The sequence below is a fragment of the Heliangelus exortis genome, chromosome Z (genome assembly GCF_036169615.1).
Source record: "Heliangelus exortis chromosome Z, bHelExo1.hap1, whole genome shotgun sequence".
Classification (NCBI taxonomy): Eukaryota; Metazoa; Chordata; class Aves; order Apodiformes; family Trochilidae; genus Heliangelus; species Heliangelus exortis.
This window is the reverse complement of record NC_092454.1, coordinates 36,877,373-36,899,207: the sequence shown is the minus strand read 5'-3', so window position 1 is coordinate 36,899,207 and position 21,835 is coordinate 36,877,373. Positions and strand designations below refer to the sequence as shown.

At 38.2% G+C, this 21,835-nt stretch overlaps 1 protein-coding gene across 5 annotated transcripts in view; it reads right to left on the bottom strand.

Moving 5' to 3' along the window:
- Positions 1-6,314: 6,314 nt before the first annotated feature.
- Positions 6,315-21,835, bottom strand: part of PRUNE2 (prune homolog 2 with BCH domain) — a 132,985-nt gene continuing 117,464 nt past the window's right edge. For 2 of the 5 annotated variants that reach the window (XM_071732059.1, XM_071732062.1), the window contains 6 exons: positions 20,050-20,181; positions 19,799-19,885; positions 15,398-15,496; positions 12,838-12,876; positions 11,286-11,333; positions 6,315-9,174 (listed from right to left, as the gene is read on the bottom strand). In XM_071732059.1, coding sequence (XP_071588160.1) covers positions 9,153-9,174; positions 11,286-11,333; positions 12,838-12,876; positions 15,398-15,496; positions 19,799-19,885; positions 20,050-20,181 — 427 coding nt within the window. In that variant the 3' untranslated portion in view covers positions 6,315-9,152. Of the gene's footprint in view, positions 9,175-11,285; positions 11,334-12,837; positions 12,877-13,401; positions 13,438-15,397; positions 15,497-19,798; positions 19,886-20,049; positions 20,182-21,835 lie in introns of all 5 variants that reach the window. The other 3 variants (XM_071732064.1, XM_071732060.1, XM_071732061.1) reach the window with 3 other exon arrangements.

The window sequence follows — 21,835 nt, the reverse complement described above, 5'->3', positions numbered from 1 at the left end:
GGTAATTGGTGACAACATTGCCCGTGTGGGTTCATGTCATCAGTCTCATCCATTTTTACTCACTTCACAATATCAGCAAATGAGAAAGCACTCTGCAGGTACTGAAACTGCCTGACAATCCTTCCATGACCTGGAGATGTCTACCAATATCTATAGCTTTTAGACCAGCTGATCACTGCTCTGATTTGAGACTTCCCACAGATATTTCCAGGCTGACAGACAGAATAGAGATTCCAAATCCACTTCTACAGAAAACTGAAAATAAGTATTATTCAAAATGATTTTTTCCAAAGAAGATATTTCAAAAAAACCCAGCAGCAGCCAGCACATAGTAAGTTTTCATCCTTGGAGTACAATGATCACTTGAATAGTGTTACTTCACTGGTGGACTGGATTATGAGAATGGTGTGTTCAGGAAGTGCAGCTGAATCAGTGACAGAACTCCATAAAAACCACAAACAAAACTCTTCTAGCTAAAAAGTATCAGGCTAAGTTTAGCAGGTCTCACTAATTTTGGTGCTTGCACTCAAAATCTGCAGTGTTAAATCTACTTGCTTTCCCCACACTGATTTTCTTTCCTCCTCAGTGGTGATGGTCTAGGAAGTGGCTGAATGGATAACTTGACATTTTTTATTGATATATATATTTATACCATCACACACCACTGAGACACCTTCAGGAGACAGCAGCTTCTCCACTGAGCACTGTCATCAACAGGAATTATCCTCTGAGGCAACTAGCATTTTTTGTTTTTTTACATTGCATTTCTGGTCTCTATTTATCATTTGACATAGTTCATCTCCTAGTCTGTCTCTTCTGTCTTGCAGTTTTTTCCTCTATGAAGCATACTTTTCTATATGCATCCATCTTGCTTTTTCCTTTCTATTTTTAATTTGTTTCCTCATTCACACCTTTGATGTCTCTCCTGACACATGCTTATTCTGTGCAAGTCACTGGGAAATATGTAAATTTTAAAAAAATAAATTCGTGCAGCATTTCTTTTTTTCCAGCTTCCTCCTCTGTGCTGTCTACCCAATGGCTAAGAGGGTTTTATTCTACACTGAGTCAAAATCAGGTTGATGTGCTTGTCTCCAAGGATCCCATAATTGCTTTAAATGTGGAAAAATGATCACTTGGAACACCTAACCTGTGCTTCTTTTGAGACAGGGCTCCAGGCAATCAGGACCTGCTGTGTTTCAGACATTCTTCCCAAGGAGATTCAGAATTTGGAAGAGGGCTGGAGCCCTAAGCAGAAAGATGTCTGTAACACTACATTCCCTATGGTCATTTCCTTAGCCTGTTCTTCCTTCCCCTATTTTTCCTTTTCCTGGCTGGTAATTTTAGCTGTGTTCCTTTTCCTTATTTTCATTTATAAATCCCAAATTTCCCATTAATATTCTGTGTGTTCTTTAAATTGCCTGCTTACTGTAACATTACTCAAACTTCAAAGGGATGAAGACAGAGATGGAGTTTTATAGCCTTGCTGGCTTAACAGGGGCCTGTCATATAAAGCCAGCACTTCATTTTCTGACTTCCTCTCTCATGGAGGGAGTTTGCTTTGCATTTCAGACCTCGGGGAGCTATCGGTGGAGTACTCTGTGGATTATTTTCCTGCTAATGCCAGAGGCTGCTTTGCTTCCTGCTGAGTGAAAAATGTAATAGTAAGGCAGGAAGATAAGGTTCTGACATTTTTGGTTTTACTTTTCCTTTAACTGCTTCTATTTTTGTAGTACGCTGTAAATTGGCTAAACAGATAATACTGAAAAGTGAGCTTATGCATTTTATTCCTTCACCTAAATTTAATTCTTTTAAATCATAACATTGTGGCTTGACAGCCTTGGAGTGTTATTAGATTTTGTGATAGACTATGAGCCAATATGAGAGAACACAGTCCACTTTTCCTGCAGCAGCCCACCAGTGAGGTCACAGTGGTTATATCAAACATAAAAAGAAACCTCATTCTTTAGCTGTAATTTACTTCCAAAACTGTTCATAGGTTACTAGCTAATGTAAGGGCAGGGACTATTGATCTGTGGCCTCTGGGCATTCAAAAATCATGCAGAAACAGTGCTAACATGGATTCAAATTACTTGTTCATGACACAGGAATACTGGCTTCAAATGTCAGCACTTCTACCTTTGTAATCCAAACAGAAGGCAAACTATCGGGATAACATGGTAGAGTGCATTCTCACACACACATTTTTCAAGGGACTCCAGTGGCTTTTGGAAATACATTATTTGGGTGAGATTTTGTTTTCTGTAGTATCTGAGCATTTGTCAAGGCAAAGATTCTAGAATTGTAAATCAAAACAGGGCAAACAGGAACAGCCAACATTTTAACTTTACAGTGCTGTTCTTTGACTTTCCCCTGAGCACAGTATCTACAAGTAAAATATGTAATAATTTCTTCTTCACTGGATACTGCCATCTACCCGGAAGCAATTTTACATGAAAAATTAAATTATGCTATAAGCCATGTCTCCAAGTTTGTGATTTTTTTTTTTTCACTTGCAGATCTGGAAAGTGAAATGCTTTCTTCAAAAAAAATTTGGGGGTTTTTTGTGTGTTGTTTCTTTTTCACTTCCACAAAGCTCCTGGTTAAGACAAAGAGATCATGATACTTGGCACATGGCAAGACATAAAAATGAAATACAAACATAACAGGACTCAAGAAAGGTCAACCAGCAGCAACTTATCAGAGATGGTGTTTAGAAACTATAATAAGCTCCAACAAACCACCTAAACCACATGCAACTCCATCTATTTCAAGCTCTGATACACAGAAAGTAAGCCTATGGGTAAAAGGCAGATTTAAAGGGCCAGCCTGCACTAAAGAAAAGATTAGAAACAAATTAAATGCTTACAGTAAGAATGTGCTGGTCTACAGCCCTCATAAGTTCCCCATACATCTGAGGGATTTATGAGATCCCTCATGAATTTAGGCCCTTGTTCTACAGTTTCACAAACATTTAGTCAATTGTCACCATTTTCCTGCAGAGTAGCTGTATTTTGCAATGGGAATAGGGCGTTAGAGGAGTTGCATGGCTGGAGGAAAGGGACAGTGAATGAGGAAAAGAATAACAGATTTCCTGGCACTTGAACTTTGGCTTAATTTTTGTCAGGTAGTACTGGGACACGCTTCTTGTTAGATGTATATAGCTGTATAAGACTACACAGCCAACATCATCTTATACCTGTCATCTATTGCCACTTAGCAGCACTATTGGGGGGGGAATTGGGGGGCACTCAAAAATTGCAGATTACTCCATAAACTTGAAAATATGTATTTATTGATTTTATATTTCTAATAAAGTACTTCTGGCACTATCACAAGCCTTCAACCCTAACAAGACAAAATTTTAGAGGGTGTGATTTTATTGTTCCAAAGGCTTCAGAGGACAGAAGAGACACACCAAAATCAGGTGTATCTTAAAAAAAAACAAACAACAAAACCAAGCCACCTAATGTGAACTAACTTCAGAAAAATTGTTAAGAAACCTTATTCAGAAGCATTTACATTTCACACCTTAAGTGTCTGATCGCTCAAGAGGACTAGAGTGGGGGCTAGTCTAGAAAACCTTTTAAAAGTCCCTTTCAACCCAAACCATCCCAATTTTTCAAATTAATTTAAAAGACAGGATTTTCATTTAATCTGGTAAATTCCAAACTACCCTGGGACTCATAAAAATATGGAATTATTTTCCAACACTATATTCATACTTACACTTGAAGAATCTTTAATACCTTCATTATACTAGATTTCCTCTATTTTTTCTGTAGGTATTCTAACACAGTGTTCGGTGTGTTACAGATGTGAGTACAGCTTTCCAACAGCACTTACCAACTACAGTATAAATGCCATTCTTTGTCTTGCAAAACTGTAGAAATTTGTAAAAGAACAAATGAGATCAGTATCAAGCTGTATGAAACAAACAAAAAAAATGTGTATGTGTGAACACAGTTCAGGTCTAAGGTGGGAGAAGGGTTAAAATAACAGTAGCGATGGATAACAAAGTGCAGAGTTTCCAGGATGTATCTTCTGGGACACTGATCCCAGAAGTAAAATCTAGTTTTTATGTCATGACTGTAAGACCTGCACTTTGAGAAGACCCGAGGCTGGCAGTGCAAGACTCTGCCACTCAAAACCAGAAGAGTGGCAAAAAGCTATACAGGATATCACATCACCTATAGGATGATGTATGTGATAACTCGCTAAGAGGAGAAACATGATACAAACAAAGAAAAAACAGCAGCCCCAGACTTACAGGGCTGAAAAAATCATGACCCTAAAGCAGAGGACCATCTGATAATTGCTACCGACTCCTAAAATGTTCAAGCAAAATCCTCACACACCGAAACTTGCTTGCTGTCTGCACTAAAAAAGATCAGAAACACAATGAGGACTTGGTATCCAGCAGCTCTTGTCCTTTGTCAAACCAACAACTGCTCCTGGCCAGGCCACCCTGGGAACACAAGTTCTGGTGCTTTTAACCATCTGGGCAACAGTGTGAGTGAGTGAAGGATGTGAGAGGAGGAGTGTGAACTGATGGGGTCAACTCACTCCAGGATTTTCTAAGTAATTATGGCCTCCTTTCACAGTGTCTTATATTTAGATTGTTGACTAATTCTCTGATGCAGTAAACAATCCAGGTCATCAATTTCTGCTTTTGCTTTAAAGCCTAAGATAGCAGGAACATAAATCGTGAACAAGGGGGAAGGCAGGAAATTATCATAGTTGGGAAACAAATAGTAATGTTGAATTACTGCATGGCAAAGGATTTCCTTTCCAGCTGGTATTTTATGCCACTTAACTGTGCAGAAAACTTATTAAAACTTATTAGTTAATTAGCTTTCTTAAATTATTAAGAAAATCTATGCCACTGAAAATTGATGAGAAAAGAAAAACATCTTTTTCTTTCTGCTCCTGAACAGCAAATGAGCAGAACATACAGTTAAACTACTTTAACAACTTTTAACAACCTTTTTTCTTGAGAAAAATATGAAGATGTCCCTAATGTTCACAACATGGACTTTTTAGAGCCTGCCAGAGAACCATATTTAGTATACTAGGATTTTCTTTTTTGGAAACAAGTATTACTACTTACCTGCATTTTCAGGCTCTTGTGTAAATAGCTGTGTCCATTGCAACTGTTCTCCTAGCTAGAAAATCCATTGATCATGACTCTGAAAACATCAGTCTATTTCCATGAAGACATAAATTGCCATGTGGTGAGGCACACAGAGAGGTAAGGAAGAGAAAGTATCTGAGCTCTTACTGTGACTGATGGATGCTATAAGGGTGACACACAGCTCTCCCAGACACAGCATTATAGCTGGATGTAAAAGCAGTCATTATAACCCCTGCAATTTAGGGTATAAGTGATCCCATATTATTGTAAATCAGACCAACTGCCAGCAAAACATTTAAACTATAATTAAATTATATTAGAGGGACCTGCAGAAAGGTAATTGAAACAATATAATTTAAGATTCCTAAAATATAGCAGCATTTCTTTTTTTTGACATGGCCATAACTAAGGCTGCTTCTGATGCCCAGTATAAACCCTTAATATCTAACAAATCTTCAAACCTATCAAAAGTTAAGAAAAATGTTTTCATCACGCGTGACAGGTTAGATTAATTCAGCATATTTGACTTTGCACCAAAAAGTCTAGGAACATTCACAGAGTTGCTTGTAGGTGGGTGGCAACCAAGACAACACAGGCTATCCAGTGCAATATGTAGTGCCTCGCTGGCCAATGCTCCAGGTCAGCTGTCCATCTTTTTTTAAACATCAACAGTAAAAAAGGACCCATTGGATACAGACATAGATTGAGACAGGAATGAGCACATGGTGCCAAGTAGGTAAGAGGACTGAACAATCCACCATCTATGACTCCCTTCACTGCAATGAGGTTGTTAACCTGCTCAGGATGGTTTCACAGCAACTCTATTTCTGTTCCTTAGCTTCTGTTTTCTGCCCTCCCATATAAGAATGAGCGAGACTCTCTACATGTCTGATTTTTAAATAACAGTAAAGAGAGATAACAGTACAAATTAGAGAGCAATCTGAAGAGCTCCTCCACCAAGACAAATATTGCTGGTATCAACAAAGCCAGAACTTGATTACATGGAGCTGGACAGTAACATCATGAGGCACAGAACTGACTCAGTTTCAATTTTTGGAAGGATATATTGGGAATGTAAAGACAAAATATTTATAAGTCTGCAAAGAACTGTGATTTGAAATAGTCAAGTGCACCCAGGGAATAAAAAAGAAAACTTGTAGCTGAAAGAAAATAGGTCCAGTGGTGGGTTGCAGTCCTTTATTTCTGATTCATATGTATATATATGCATACAATGATATTAGATATCCTTGTATTGCTTAATTTATAATTTAAGTCAGCATAGTTCTTTTAACAAACAAACAAAAAAATGCAGCTATTAATCTATATTTTATTTGAGCACTCGGATACACAGTAGAAAAAAATCTCTCTATAAAAGATTATACCTGTGCGATTATACATACCATATTCTTCTTTCATCAAACTACTGATTTATTAATGTTGATATGTTATTGTTAGTATAATATAGAGTTGGCATGTCATAACATTAAAAAACTTCAAAATATATTAATAAGCAAAGCTAACCACATCTTGAACTTGCAAGCACTTTTCCACCATCACATTGAATCCCCATTTTGTTTTAATGTGACATTTGGCTTTAAAAAATCCCTTACTTCTCAGACTGCCACCATTACCCTGCCCACATCAATTGTATTGATTCATATATAGCTTTGCTGCTTAATAATTTCACACAAAGCCTTTAGAATCAAACTCATCTCCAAGCTGACATCCCATACCCTAAGACCACGAAGAAGTTGTATATCCCATTTAGGTCTCAAACAGCACATAAAGATGTGTGTTGAACCTCTGCTTTGTGGTGGATTTGTCCTTTAGCAATCACTTCTCCCACCTACAGCATAACACGAATCACCTGGCTCATTCTAGGTGGCTTAAACTACAGTTCTACAGAAGATGTGACTTCATGCTACTAAATGCTTTTAATAGTTTAGATCTAGGTGAGGCTTAATTAGCATCTAGAAGTTAATACAATACAAATATTAATATGTACATAAAACTTTATCCCCAATATACTGACAGCACTTTCATAAGGCAGACACAAGCCAAGATTCAGATATCTGAGAAAGGATGGAAACTACCAGATCCTAATTTAGGGCAAGGTTACAGAGCAGCAGCAATGGTCAGCAAGATGAGGCCCTTCCTCTGTTAAAATCATCAGGAAATGACAGAAAGACGTGATACAGAAGGCTGGCCAGCATGACAGAGATGCAAAGCACCTCCTCTCAGTACAAAGCAAGGACTCCAGAGGTGTAGATGCTCCAGCTGGCAGACAAGAAAGTATTTGATTAGTGCCTTTCTGACTATACTGTCAGTTTTCATTGCAGTAGCTGGACAACTGCACACAGAATTCTGGATGCTTGCTTCCTTCCCTTGCACAGACAGGGTATGAATTGACAGAAGTGGAAATGTTCAAACCACAGAACAAAAATATTGATTTTTTTAAGATGAAGCACAAAATACAATTCTCACATTCTAGATCCTACTCAAAAATCAGGGCTCATGTTTTTCATTTTAAAAAGAAAATTTTTGCTTGTCTCCTCTCTAATCAATAATTCTGAACTAGAAGGAGGACAGGAGTTAGTGCACATGTAAAAGGTGCAAATTATCTTAAATTGTTATGTCGAAGGGCATATGAGAATATCTTGAACGTAAGAATAATTTTTCAGAGAGTGAGTTAACACTATTACTTCTGTTAGGACATCCCAAAAGACAGGGGAGTAAGTAGATTTGGAAAGTGAATGTATGTGTTCATTAGGGGAAGATAAATTATTAGCCCTATTCTTGACTCTTGTCTTTTTAAAGCAGACAAGCAGAATTCACTTGACAATTGATTTCCACTTTCTTGCAAAATAATGATTTGAGAGACTGAGATACTAATTATTTCCAATTAATATGAGGACTTAAATTGCAACGTCTTTTGTGCCAGTAGACAGGGCATCAGCAAACAAGACATGTTTTGGTTGTTTTTTCTTTCCATGTTTTTCCTGTCCTGTTCTGTAGCACAGACAGTAAACTGCAATCTAATGCTTACTTTTTAAAAAATGAGATACACTTTGCATAATACTTAGGCATCTATTCCTAAGAAATGAGTGTAACTTCCAATTATAGACTTACACATTTAACCTTCAGTTGTTAGTAGGAAATAGTAAGTAGTTGTTTCATATTCATAGCATTAACAGCTTTTATAGCTGTTAGGAGTTAGGATGCCATTTGAAGCCTTGCAACTTAAAAAGAAAATCTGGAAAAACAATTTAAAAACAATAGGGAATTGATACTCCAAGGCTTTTAGAATGTATGACGATCACTAACAGGATTAACTGCTTCTATAAAAAATATCTCTAAAATAAAGATACTAAACGAAATTATTGTAATAAAACTAATTTCTCATTAGTCCTCTGGGAACTGTTTGATGACTAGTTATTTTTTTTTAGTATATCAGTCTTTTTTGTGACCAAATAAAAAAGTCATTAGTGTTAAGTGAACATGAAAAGACTTCTCAGACTGCAAGAAACAGCCAAATTCAAGAAATTCCTGCATAATTTCTAGAATTATTTTTAAGCAATGAAGTTCCTGCTGCTCTGTGACATAACCAAGCTAATATTTATTGTAACAATAATTATTATGTTCAGCTATGCATAAACATTAAGATTCTGAAGACAAATATTAAACTAAAATCCTCACTGACTTGCTCATGAGGTACACTGTTGGTAAAATGTTATCCTTTTAAAAAGAAACTGCACACACACACAGAAACCAATGCTAGATGATACAGCATTCCTAATGAAAATTCTTTCTGAAAACAACACAGATAACCAGGCCACCAATCCTGATGTTTCCATAGCAACAGGATTGGCCTTTTTGGTCTTCTTGAGCTGCTGAATGACACAGAAAAATCATAAGCTAAATAACAATAACAAAAATTGCTTATTGTAGACCAGGGTCTTGGGTGTCTGGGTGATGCAAATCCAAGTGTAGATTCTTCTTCAAATGCCTGGCAGCGATGTTTTTATTTCAGGGTCATGTCAATGCTATATATTAAAGACAAGAAAAAACAAACACAGAAGAACAACAACAACAAAAAGAAGGAAATCAGTGCTATGAAACCCATGGCTAGCCACTTCCCAGTCCTGAGCTCCTGTGAAGTCTTGAGCATATTCGTCTCCCATTTACTTAACTACACTGGTGTCAAATAATTCACACACATTCTGTCTCATTCTGTCTACTATATATGGAAATTATAATGTGATCTTAATGAGATCTGCTAAGGTTTTGTTGAAATTAATAACTACATTCCCACAATTCCAATCTGAAGTGGGCCCTAGATGTGCAAGATCCACTTATGAAGTGACACCAAATTGTGGCAAGATTTGGGTACTCCTAAAATGTTTATAGGATTATTGTTTTGCTGTTTAATGCAAAGCATATGTCACCAAGTACTTTAGAAATATTCCTTAGAGTAAGCAGTTGTTGTCATAAACATTGCATAAAAACACAATTTTCCTCACAGAATATGTAACCATTTAAGGCACTGTCAATATTTAGGACCAGTTACAGAACACACTCCCTCTTCGCTGAGAATTTTTTCATGATGATTTTCTTTTTTTTAAAGTCACAAGGAAGTGCAAGAAGTTGAACAAAACAGAACACAAGAGAGCATGACAGTAGACAAAAAGGCTTTGGAATAGGTATGAAAAAAGAAAAAAGAAGCCAACTAAGAGCCAGGCAGACTCCACAGAGGTTTCAGCAGAACGCATACAGAAGCAAAGTCTGTCTACAATTGCTGTTATTGTGGTGGCATTTACATGGGAAACCCTATTTCCTGAAGAAATTAGTGATATGACCACAGGAAAACTATTGCCACGTCTGAAGACAGATTAATATTTATGCAGAGAAAATAAATATCAGGAATCAGCACTCAACTATATTTATTTAGGCTAAACCAATATTATCTTCTCATGTTGCTTTTTGCTGTCTAGCTTCTCTCTTGAGAAGAACAAGGAAAGTTATTCATGCCACAAAAAGGCAAAAATCATAAATAATGACTCATATTGACTCATTACAGAATAAGCAGTGTCTGAGGGAAAAAAAGATGCTCAAAGTTCATATGTCAACTGCTCTAGAAATAAGGAATTTAGATTATGGTTCTAAGATATGTATCGGGCATAATACTATGGTAGTTTACTAGAGTAAAATTTCATTTTTAAAAAGTGACAAGAAAAGCTCAGTTATATTTATGCACCTGTTTGCTACATGTAGTTATTATTTTCCTGCTTATCTATACCCAAGCTAGTGATGGAATCTTTTATTGAGGGGCCAGGTATTTCCTGAACACTATTCCAGTGTGAGACATGCCAGTCAGATGGGTAGGGACGGCCGTGTCCCCAGTCGCTCCTCCCCTGTGCACATGGGCTGGGAATACACACCCTGCTGCAATGTCTGGCCATAGAATCACAGAACACAGTCCTCCTGATATGCTGTTGTAGCAACAACTGATAGTGCTCGTGTGGCACAGTGCAGCTACAAACACCCTCAGTGATGCACAGTAAGAGCAGTGCAGGGTTTTCTGTTTGCGCGCTTTGGTTACGGGACAGAACTGAGGAACGGGGTGTGCCAGAGGATTGACACACACTCCGAGGGAACCAGTCCAGCTTTGAATCGAAGAGACATAAAGACACTGGAGATTTAGTCAGGGAAATAACTATGAAAGAAGCTGAGAAGCAGAAAAAAGCAAAGAGAAGGAAGGTAACAAAACCACACCTGGAAATCAAAGACTTTTTAACCTCTGCATGAGAATGGCAAATTTACCACTTTACTTCTAACTGGGGATAACACATGGGACCATCTTCGGTCTAATCATGTTGCATTTTTTTTCCTCAGTTTTTCACATAACTTAATCTGAACATTGTGAGGCCAAGAATTCTATTTGTCCCAGCTTGGAAATGGTGAAGGACATTTTAAACACATCTACACTGCAAGTATAATAAAGCCTAACTTCAGTGCTTGCTTTGCTGATATGTTTCAAGTTCCTGAAAATAGCTATAAAAGCATTTGGCTCTCCAGAAAGCTTTATGGAGTCTACCCAGCAGCGCTGATGTAAAAATGTTAAAATGTAATGACAGTATTAGGAATAAATTCTTACTCCTGTTCCACTGAAGTAATTTCTGGATCATTTGAGAGGCAGCTAGTTCTGGGTATAAGGAAAAAGAGTTAGCAGTAAACATTTTTTCTGTGTTTATTTCTTTATCCTTTAGCTATGAAATCAAATGTGGTGGATGCAATAACTAACTGTAGTGAGCAATTTTGACACTAGAAACTCACAAATGTTATTGATAAGATTGCAGTGACAGCATCTGCAGCACAAATTAATTTGAGTAATAATTTTTAAAGCTATTTCTTTAAGTTGGGGAAGGAAACTGCACTACAGTGACTTCATACATCCAACAGTAACAATAATCAGTGATGTCTCATGAATATTTAATTCCCCTTTCACTTGCTACGCTTCAGCCTGCACTCTTTTAAATGAAAGGAGTAACAAGGAAGCAGATTTCTTCCACAGAGTTTTCATTGCCTTATATTACACTGCATTTGAAAATTCAGGAATAGAAGAGATAGAAGTTGCATTTCAAGGTTCTGTGGAACTCTTTTGTTTAACAAAATATACAGGTGGTATTAGCTAGCTACTTTTATGAATTTATTGCTTCTGAGGCTGTCTAAGTGCTAGAAAAAAGCAGTGGCTGCTGCTCCAGGGTATTTCTCTATGGCCGTTTTAAAAGCTAACTTCAGGTGAGCTGAAGAAAAAAATATACCATAAAAGAAGAAACTGTAATAAAAATACAAAAAAAGAGTAACTGATTACATGAATATTCTAAAGTGCAAAAGCTAAAGAAAGGAGTTCGAAAAGAAACTTCAAAACTCAAAATCTTTGGTTCCAAAAACCACAGAGAAAATGTCATACTGGACCTGACAGACACTACTCCCTTCTCCAGAATCTTGTGTACCACACATGTGAAAAAAAGTGTACTGAATACTTTCTAAGCTGTGCTTGGTGAGTCAAGGATTGCCTCATTCCAGTTAGGGAATTATATGGTACTTTATACCATACTGCCTCAGTATGTTACAGTAAAAGAGTTACAAACTTAAAGTATTTTATTATCAGCTGACACTGATATATTAAGTGACCATGGACAACACAACATTACCAAATGCTAACTCATTAACCCATCCAACCAACACTGGAAAGACAGGAGAAAAAAATCCCCTACCTACCTTAACTGAGAATGAGGTACAATAACTAGGAACAACTTAATAAACTTCAAAAATACTTTTCCAAAAAGAACTACCTCATAAGAACTTCATGAATCATCTGACAGTGTGGGTGAACTGTAGAAAATGTTTAATGAAGCATTTTAATGGAATAAAAAGGAGATTTCAGTCCTCCCCATGACTATATGAACAATCAACACAAAATAGCAAAAAAAGTTTTTTATAGTGCAAGGGTATGATTATTCCCTACCAAGACCCAATAATATAAAAGCAGGCTGCTTATAGTGAAAGGGGAAGTCAATTCACAAATGTGGCAATTTACGCAGTAGCTGAAATTACAAGCAGATTTCTGTACCACACATTATGCACTGCTGCATTCAATCCGTTCTTATGAACCAATACCAGCATTAAGCAGAAAGCTATCTTACTTAGCTGTTTCTGAAGCTTCCCTCAGTTCTTCATCCAGTCTGCATGCGCAAAAGTTATTTATATAAAGAAACAAAGAAGCAAGCAGAGCATAAGAAAGAAGCAGAGCAATAGCAGAGCAAAGAACCAATATAGTACACGCTTCTAAAAGAGGCACCTGGTACTATGCACTTCCTCTAGAGCTCTTCAGTTCAGTGTGATACCACTTATCCTTGTGCTCAACCCACCTTTAATTTGAAACTCCTTATTTAGCTCATCTGGAGACAGAAACATAGAAGCGGCAGGAATCTGAGGCATGCCCAGCGGGCAGAGCTGGAAGCATTCAGTTGCTTTTTGGGATGGTGTTAAACTAGCTGCAGCCTGGGCCAAGTCAAGGACGTTTACAGTTGAGTAAGTTTTATTTGCAAGGAAGGCTGATCTCAACAGCTTGAAGGGGAAAGTAAGATTCCACATCATTGCAAATCCTCTCCCACTCAGCTGTTGAGGTCACCTGCAGGTGAAAGGCTGTCACACAGACTCACTCACTCCACTAGGAGCAGCAGCATGGGCTAGAAAGCAAGTTTTACCTCATTCTTCTCTTAATACACTTCTCTTCATCATACCTTACAAGATAAGCGTGGGTGAAGGAAGAGAAAAGGTGTCAAAGGTCATATGATAAAACAAGTACATTGTGTTCTACTTCAGTGAAAACTACCAACAAACCACTCAACCCAAATCCTGGCTTAACTCTATGTACTTTCTACAGGTGGGATTCTTCCTGATCACAGTGGTATTTATGTTCTTGCCAGTGAAAGAGCTGTGAAAGCTGAACTGTATTTTGCTACACAAATCTTTCCAAATTTGCAGCAGAAGAGAAGCTATCCACTCCACACTGCTCTTCTGCCTGTAGCATGGGAATAACCAAACAAGGGTGCCTTGAATCCACGTACACGCTAAATCTTCTTATCATGACATCTTGAAAATGCTTCCCATCAGTGGCCACATTTGCCACCTTTCAATTTTATTTCTTCACTTAAATAATGACCTATCGTCTGGCTGCTAATGAGATGAAGTAGACAGTTCTCTAAAATTGCTTAAGCTTTAAGTTGTAAATTTTTTTGGTACTGGGACTATGACCATTTCACCTTTGCTATGAGAGGTGAATGGACTTTCCAAACAGTTTTCAAACTACAGGGAAGAAAAGATGTAAGATGTAAGAAACCAGAATGTTTACAGGAATCAAGAGCGAGGGAAGGAAGGCAGAAGAGATGGATGGAGGGTGAAAGAAAAACAGGGGTGTTTAAACTCTTTAGATTTCTTTTTATTGGGTGACCAAAAACCTCTGTGCTCCACATTTTCAGCATCACTCCATCTCAAAAAAAAGCTACATCAGCAAATACATTTGAGTAATACTCCTTGCAATCTGATTTCATGACTGTAATTAACTATTTCTACAAGCACCTCTCCAAGAACTGAGCTTCCCATTTCCTCCCTGGAAGGACAAAAGTATCAGAGCAGTCACCCAAATTTCCTTTAGGAAATGATGCTGCTTTCACAATTAATGTGAGATGGATGTGAAAAAAACTGCCTGGGTTGAAGAAATCTGTGACAGCTACCAAGGAAGTGTTCCTCATACCTAGTCAGTGACAAACCACAAGGAAAAGATGATCATCAAAAACTTTCCAGTACAGAACGTTGGACTGTTCAAAACCTACGGCACTGGATAAAAAGAAAAATAACAAAAAAGCATTCCTGAACAGCATATCTTTTTAATGACCCATATGAAAACCATGACTGATTTCCAAGGTTTTCAGTCTTGGTACACCATTTCAGTTTTTTGGGTTTTTTTCCAGGTCTGAAAAAAAGCCAGCTGAGGTGAGCAATTCAAATCAACTTCCTTCAATATTTTAGTAACTTTTATTTAGAAGTACCTACCTTTAAAAATTCTTTATGCATAAGAAGCGAGAACTGAGGTGCTATGCTTCAGGGGTTCTGGGTTACACCATGAAAACCAACAAGACAAGGAAGGATAAACTTATGGACTGTCAGCAATTTTCTACTGAACAGGCTGTCTTTGAATTACTGTTTCAGTTCAAAGCTCTGTATGACTAAAACTTAAGAAGGTTTTAGTTAAATGGTGGTAAAAGCTGATGAACAATATATCATAGCTGATAACTGTGGAAGGGTTGAACTTTTCTCCTATTTTCTTTCTTGGCTGCAATTGGCAAGCAAACAGTCTCTTCTGATTTGGATTATATAATAATAGGATTAAAAAAAGGAACTCTGAGCCTGAAAGTTTTTCTTCATTTTAACAGCAGTACCATATGTTCCAGCATGAAATCTTCCTCTTCCTATAAACAGTGCTTCCCCTAGGAATATCTATTATTGCGTGTTGTCTTTCAGCTACATAGTGTTTTCCTGCTTCTGAGTTTGACCATGGCATTTTTTGGAATAACATGAAAGCATTTGTAACAATATCAGGAAGGGGCTTTCTGTTTCCATTCCTGACTCTGAAACACTAGTATTGGTTTGTGGAAAGAATTTCCATTAGAACAAGTTGAATGCTCACTGCGCACCACTTACTTGACAATACTGTCTGGTATTTGCACATATTCCATTGGAATCATCTCACGAAGCTCTGCCAATGTGTTGACATATTGTATCTTACTGCTGAACTTAGAGCTGAAAAATAGAAAAAACATATAATTGACTTCCCTCCACAATCTTTTATGATTTATACAAAAAACCCACAACAAACAAAACCAGAAGGCGTATACTTAATGAACTAAATGATTAAGCATTCTGTTACTCATAATTCAATTACAGAGTTCAGCTGATCATGAGAACACCTGAATTCTAGTGATGCTGAATTCTAGTGATGCATTCCAATGTCTGATCACCCTCTCCATAAAGAAATTCTTTCTAATACCCAACCTAAGCCTCCCCTGGCAGAGCTTAAGCCCAGGCCCTCTTGTCTTGCTGAGAGTTGCCTGGGAGAAGAGACTGACCCCCCCCTGGCTCCCACCTCTTTTCAGGGAGTTGTAGAGAGTGATGAGGTCTCCTCTGAGGCTCATCTTCTCCAGGCTGAACACCCCCAGCTCCCTCAGCCCTTCCTCACAGGACTTGTGCTGGATCCCTTCACAGCCTCCTTGCTCTTCTCTGGACCTGCTCCAGCACCTCAATCTCCTTCCTGAACTGAGGGGCCCAGAACTGGACACAGGACTCAAGCTGTGGCCTCACCAGCGCTGAGTACAGGGACAGAATCACTTCCCTGGGCCTGCTGGCCACGCTGTTCCTGATACAGGCCAGGATGCCATTGGCCTTCTTGGCTACCTGGGCACATGTTCAGCTTCCTGTCACTCCAGACTCCCAGGTCCCTTTCTGTCTGGCTGCTCTCAGCCACTCTGTGCCCAGCCTGGAGCTCCCCATGGGGTTGTTGTGGTCAAAGTGCAGGACCTGGCACTTGGCCGTGTTGAACCTCATCCCATTGGAATCAGCCCAACTCTCCAGTCTGTCCAGGTCCCTCTGCAGAGCCCTCCTGCCTTCCAGCTGATCCACACTCCTCCCAACTTAGTGTCATGTGCAAATTTGCTGATGATGGACTCAATCCTCTCAACTAAATCATCAATAAAGGTATTAAACAGAATGGGATCCAAGACGAGTGCTTTTCCCCCCTTCCCCAGTCTAAACTCTCATCCTTTCCCATGCTAAAACAAGGCCAACCTGTTGCTCTGTGTGGCCCAGCACCAAACACCGGTGGAAGGTAAAGAAAGAGCTGATCCACAGGGGGCAGGCTGAGCTTCACTGCTTCCTTCTCCTCCTTTCTTCCCCTATTAATGGCAGAGGTCAGGGAGGGACACACTGTCTCTGAGCTGTTGCATTTATTTACTGAGAAAAGCCCCTGTAAGGTAACCCTGGGGCTGTCCTGTCTGCAGGAAGCACTGCATTGAGGACATTATAAATTGTAATGTCCATATAATGTCCAATGAAATTAGTTTTACATTTCAAGGTGTATTAAAATTCTGAAAAGAATGAAATCTCCTAAAGCCTACTTACATGTAAAAAGAGATGGAAAGGATTCACTTAATGTGGTCAGAATGAATTAACACCAAGTGAGTGTAAGGAATTGGCATTCACATCTGACACTGATTCTCAACAAAACATACAACTAAACCTTCTCATTTGATTAGGTGAGTACAGATCTGATTGTTTATGTGCACGTCTATTTCTATTGTAGGACCTTATTATGAGGAAATCATTCCTTTGTTGATTTCAGCTATGCTATTTGATCCTTTATTGTGTTTGAAAAATGATCATTTGAAAAAGGTTAAATTGTTCAGAAGCCACTTAAAAATAAGCCTATTCACTTATCTCAGCTAAATTGCTTTATATGTATCAGATTATGAGAAATCTACCTTTCTTGTTTGACTCATAAAGCAATTTTTCAAAGTTAGCACTAGTTATAGTTAACTAGGTTTTGAACACCAGTTAACAGTGACAAATACACCTTGACCGCAAATGTAGGAATGAAAAATAGAATATATTCTTCCTATTTATTTCTCATTTGGGTGTATGACCAGACAAAAAGCCCCTGAGCTTCAACTCCGAGCAGGAGGTTACTGCCCTTCCCCTTACCACAAGTGTATTTCCAATAAAGTAATGTGAGACAACAGAAACAGGAATACATGAAGGTAGTGGTAATAATTGTTTAACATCATAAATTTTAATTTGTTTTTGTACTATATTAGCCTCACTAGGCCCACACACTGGTGGAGCAGGCCAATCATCACAATTTAAGATACATGAAACAATCACAGTTGTCCAGTCAAAGCCATGATAACATACAGATAACTCTTAGCATTTTATCCAAACTGTTAATTACAGACTGCATCATTGTTAAAGTAACATGGCAAACTGCAAGACCACCAGAAGCTTCTGAAGACTGTCAGGGGATGGGTGAAGAAAAAATTTTAAGGGTTAATTTTCCCACTGGAGGGTTCTCCTGGGTCCACTAATTTCACAATAGTAATTGATTTCTGAGTGATTGTTTTATGTGAGACTCTGTGCATGGGCATCCCAAATACATGATTGAAATAGGAAGTCTTTTTTTCTTTCAGACTCTAAATGAGACATGCTGTCAATGGTGGTAAACTTTCTATTGTTTATATATTTCCATCTAATACCAAATATCTTTCACATACATTTGGTTTATTAGAAATCTAATTCCTACCTAGCTTAGCTAAGATGATCTGTAGTGTGAATATCTGGTCCATAGAGAGTATCTAGGATCTATCTTTGCAAGCACTAGTTCTTTAATCCTGTGTATTCAAGCATGTGTTGAGTTTTAGTCAAGATGAGTCCCAGACTCCACTGAATGACCCTGACACTTTTTGTTAGGTAGCACTGACTGCAGCACACCCTCAGTGACTTGACTGTCCCTTGCTATTTGATTGTCTTTCTGTTTCTTCATTCCTACTGTTTTGCCCCACATCTCATCTGAAACTGGGTTAAAATTATGTCACTCATGTTTAGCTATTTCATTGAAATCACCGCTTGCCTTAGGACCAAGTCACTTCTTACTCTAAAATTTGCACCATGTGTATCAGCATTTTGGTGAAGAGCTCTGCCCTAGTAAATAGCCACAGCCATCAGCCTTCAATCTAATTACATTTCTATCTCTCTACACTGCTTTTTACTAAGTTGCATCTCTTTTTATGCCTCCCAGAGTTTTCAGCTCAGCTTTCTCATATTGCTCTTCAGTCTTCAGTGAGGGTTCAAATAGCTCATGTCATCTTCCACAGCAGTCACTTTGGCCATGTGTCCTGCCCACCTTTTTTCACTTCCCATTCACACTCCACTTCCTGTACAAGACTTAATTTCCTTCTCTGGAATGGAGAGTTTTATCTGGTCTCTATTTTCCCCAGTTTTCTACTGCAAGTTTACTTTGAAAAACTTGTTTAGAGGGAACCTTTTCCTGTCACTGCTGCTCAGTATGTTTATTCTATATAAATGAAGAACTGAAGCTGATGTCTTATATGTGATTTTTAAAAAAATTTTACTGCCTGCCTTTCCTTTGGGAGAAAATAGGATTCCAGCAGAAATATCTCAGACTCCAATTGCAACTCAGTGAAATCCCATAATCACTGCTGATAATTTCAAATATGATTTCCCTGTTACTCTGATACTTTTAATAGTCACTTTCTATTGGCTATTAAAGACTGAAAGAAACTCATGTGTTTCCCCATCCCCATGTCACCCTGTCAGGACAGAGTACCCTGCCACAGAAACCTCAACTGCAGCCTGGGGCCAGACCTCTGAGGTATCTCATGTAGTGTATGTTACTGCTTCTGTAGTAAATGCTTTTTCTCTTGCCTGAAGGAACTCTCACACCCGTCAGTCTGTTCTCCCTGATCTCAGGATTTCATCTGCATACTTGCCCATCTTCTTCAATAACTTGCAAGGTTTTTAGGGTCTTTAACATTTGCCTTTTTTTACAAAGCAAAGCACTATTTTTGGTGGCATAGTTGTTTGGTTTTTTTTTTTTTTAACTGGGACTCCTGTGAACTGAAACTGCTCAGAGTGCTGGCAGTCCTCTTACAGGATCAGCAACTAATTTTTCTGAAACCGAGAACTGTAACTTAATCCTGCCCTAAGTGACTTTCATTGAAGTGATTATCATAACATACAGGCCCCTTCTCTGTGTTTTAGCTGGGCTTAGGACAAAGACAATTTTAAAGGATTGAATTCCTGTTTCTCCATACATATCCAAGTTTACAATATCACGTCTGTGAAGTCTGCAATAGATACTCAAATAAAACACAAGGTTTTTTCCACTCGGTTTAGGAAAGTCAACTTCAACTGTCAAAATCCCAACATGAACTGTAAAGTAAGTGCACTTCAGTGAAAGATTTACAGTCATGTTGATGCTTTAGAGTGCTTCTGTGTGTATAGAGACATAGAAATTCACTGGTATTCACTACATACCTTATAAAAGGTCGTGTCACAGCCAGAATTGTCCTGATAAACCATGATGGATGAACAATTATAAATGATTTCAAATTCTTCCGTAATCTAAGTAAAAAAGCAGTGGTTTCTTAAAAAGAAACAACACCCAACCCTCCCTCCCCCACAGGACACACTGAAAACATACAGTGGATACTGTCATGCAGGGGAGCAATAAAGATGTATGGTGTTTAAACTAAGAGGTGTAGATAAGAAAGGAGAACACTACTCACCGTCGATCAATCATCTGGTAACATTTTTTCATCCAACCCAGCCCAGGCATCCTCCTTCTTGGTGTTGCTCCATTCAAATAGACAATCATATAGTCTTCAGCTACCATCAGCTCTAAGGTACTGATTACATAGCTGTAAAAAGTACAGAAGTGAGCATCATTCCTTGGCGTCATTCAATTAAGGCCCAACTAAATCAGTCTACTGGGCACAAATCAAGGAAGACTAAGCAATATATGACAGTTTTTCTTTTCCTTTAAACAATTGCCAGCATTTTGCACTAGTTGACGTTATCTCTATGCTACACCTAGAAAACCACAGTCTTACCTACATCTTCAGAAATACATGGTTTACTTACAAAGACAGAGTTTCATACTGAGTTTTCAAATCTCACAGGTGACTGCTTTTTCTTAAAAGGGCATGAAATAATGAGATTTTGAAAGGGAGAGCATAGCAAGACCATGTCAGGTTCCAGGAACTTCTGAGACTTTAACTGTTGAGTATCTTATTTTCACTATTGACATGTTTGTTCAATGCAAAAATAGTAAGGGTCAGAAGATACTTGTCTATGATTTTTGTGATCCTCACACTACTGCTATTGAGTCTGTGGCTGCCAAATACAAATCCTTTGAATCTCAAGGCTAATAAAATTTGTCCCTTAACTTAACTTCTAAGGGGACAGAGCACCCCATGGAATCACTTTTTTTTGTGAGCAAAACACTCCAACCACTCATTAAATGCCTCAGCTGGGCAATGATAATTCAGACACAAGAGTGCTCTTGGGGCCAAACTCACCTTACCTAGAAGAGCACAGCACTCAGTCAAATGAAAGGGTAGCTTTACATTTCAGCAATCTGTACCATGCTTGGGAGCTGTTCATCACAAAGAGCGTTCAAATTTTTCTCTCTACTATCCAGCCCCAAGGCATGGCTACGTAAAAACTACAGTGAAAAATTATGCATCACACCTTAAAAACCTAGATACCTGAGTGTGTTCCCTACAGAAGGCAGCTCTACGCCTGAGCATAATGCCTCCTTTCACAGGTGTGTAGGAATGACAATCTAATCTAAGACTTAAATTCCCTAAGGTGCAGTTTCTTTCAAAGAAAAGCAGGAAATCTAGTTCTAACCAAAGGGGCTGATATTCTACCTGGACATGAAGTAGGCAGCCAATAACTGACCATTTCCATGCATTCGATAAATCCCATCTAAATTATGATTTACTCAATGTTTTTCACTGCTATCTTTGTCACACTGGAGTTGTACATTCCCTGACAGTTTAAAGGCTGTCTAACAGGGAAATATTGACATGAGGAATTATATGGGAATTCTGATGCAGAAGGTTTAATTCAACTAAACCTACTGTCTATTTGAGAGCTTGTAAAATTAGTCTTTCCCACAGGACATAACATCTAGTGCTTTAAAGGTATTTTGACACTGGAAAATATAGAAGTGTTTGTGTAAGAATTTCTAAAAACACTGCAGTTAGAGAAACAGAGACAGTCTGAAAAATGTCTATGTTTGTCTAGCTGCAAAAGGCATTGTGAATACAAATAATCCATTATAATATGCCTATTTCTCATTGGGAATAAGAGGAGTATTATAACAAAAAGGAATCTGCTAGTTTTTCTTCTTGTCTTACAGAGGACCAAGAGTCTGAATGTCTTAAAATGAACAGAAGGCTCACAGTCCACCAGAATTCTCTTTTATACCACTCCCCCAGAAAAATATATTGAATCATAAAACTGACTGGAAATATTCTCAAGTGGTGTGGAAAAGTCTCTTAAGTC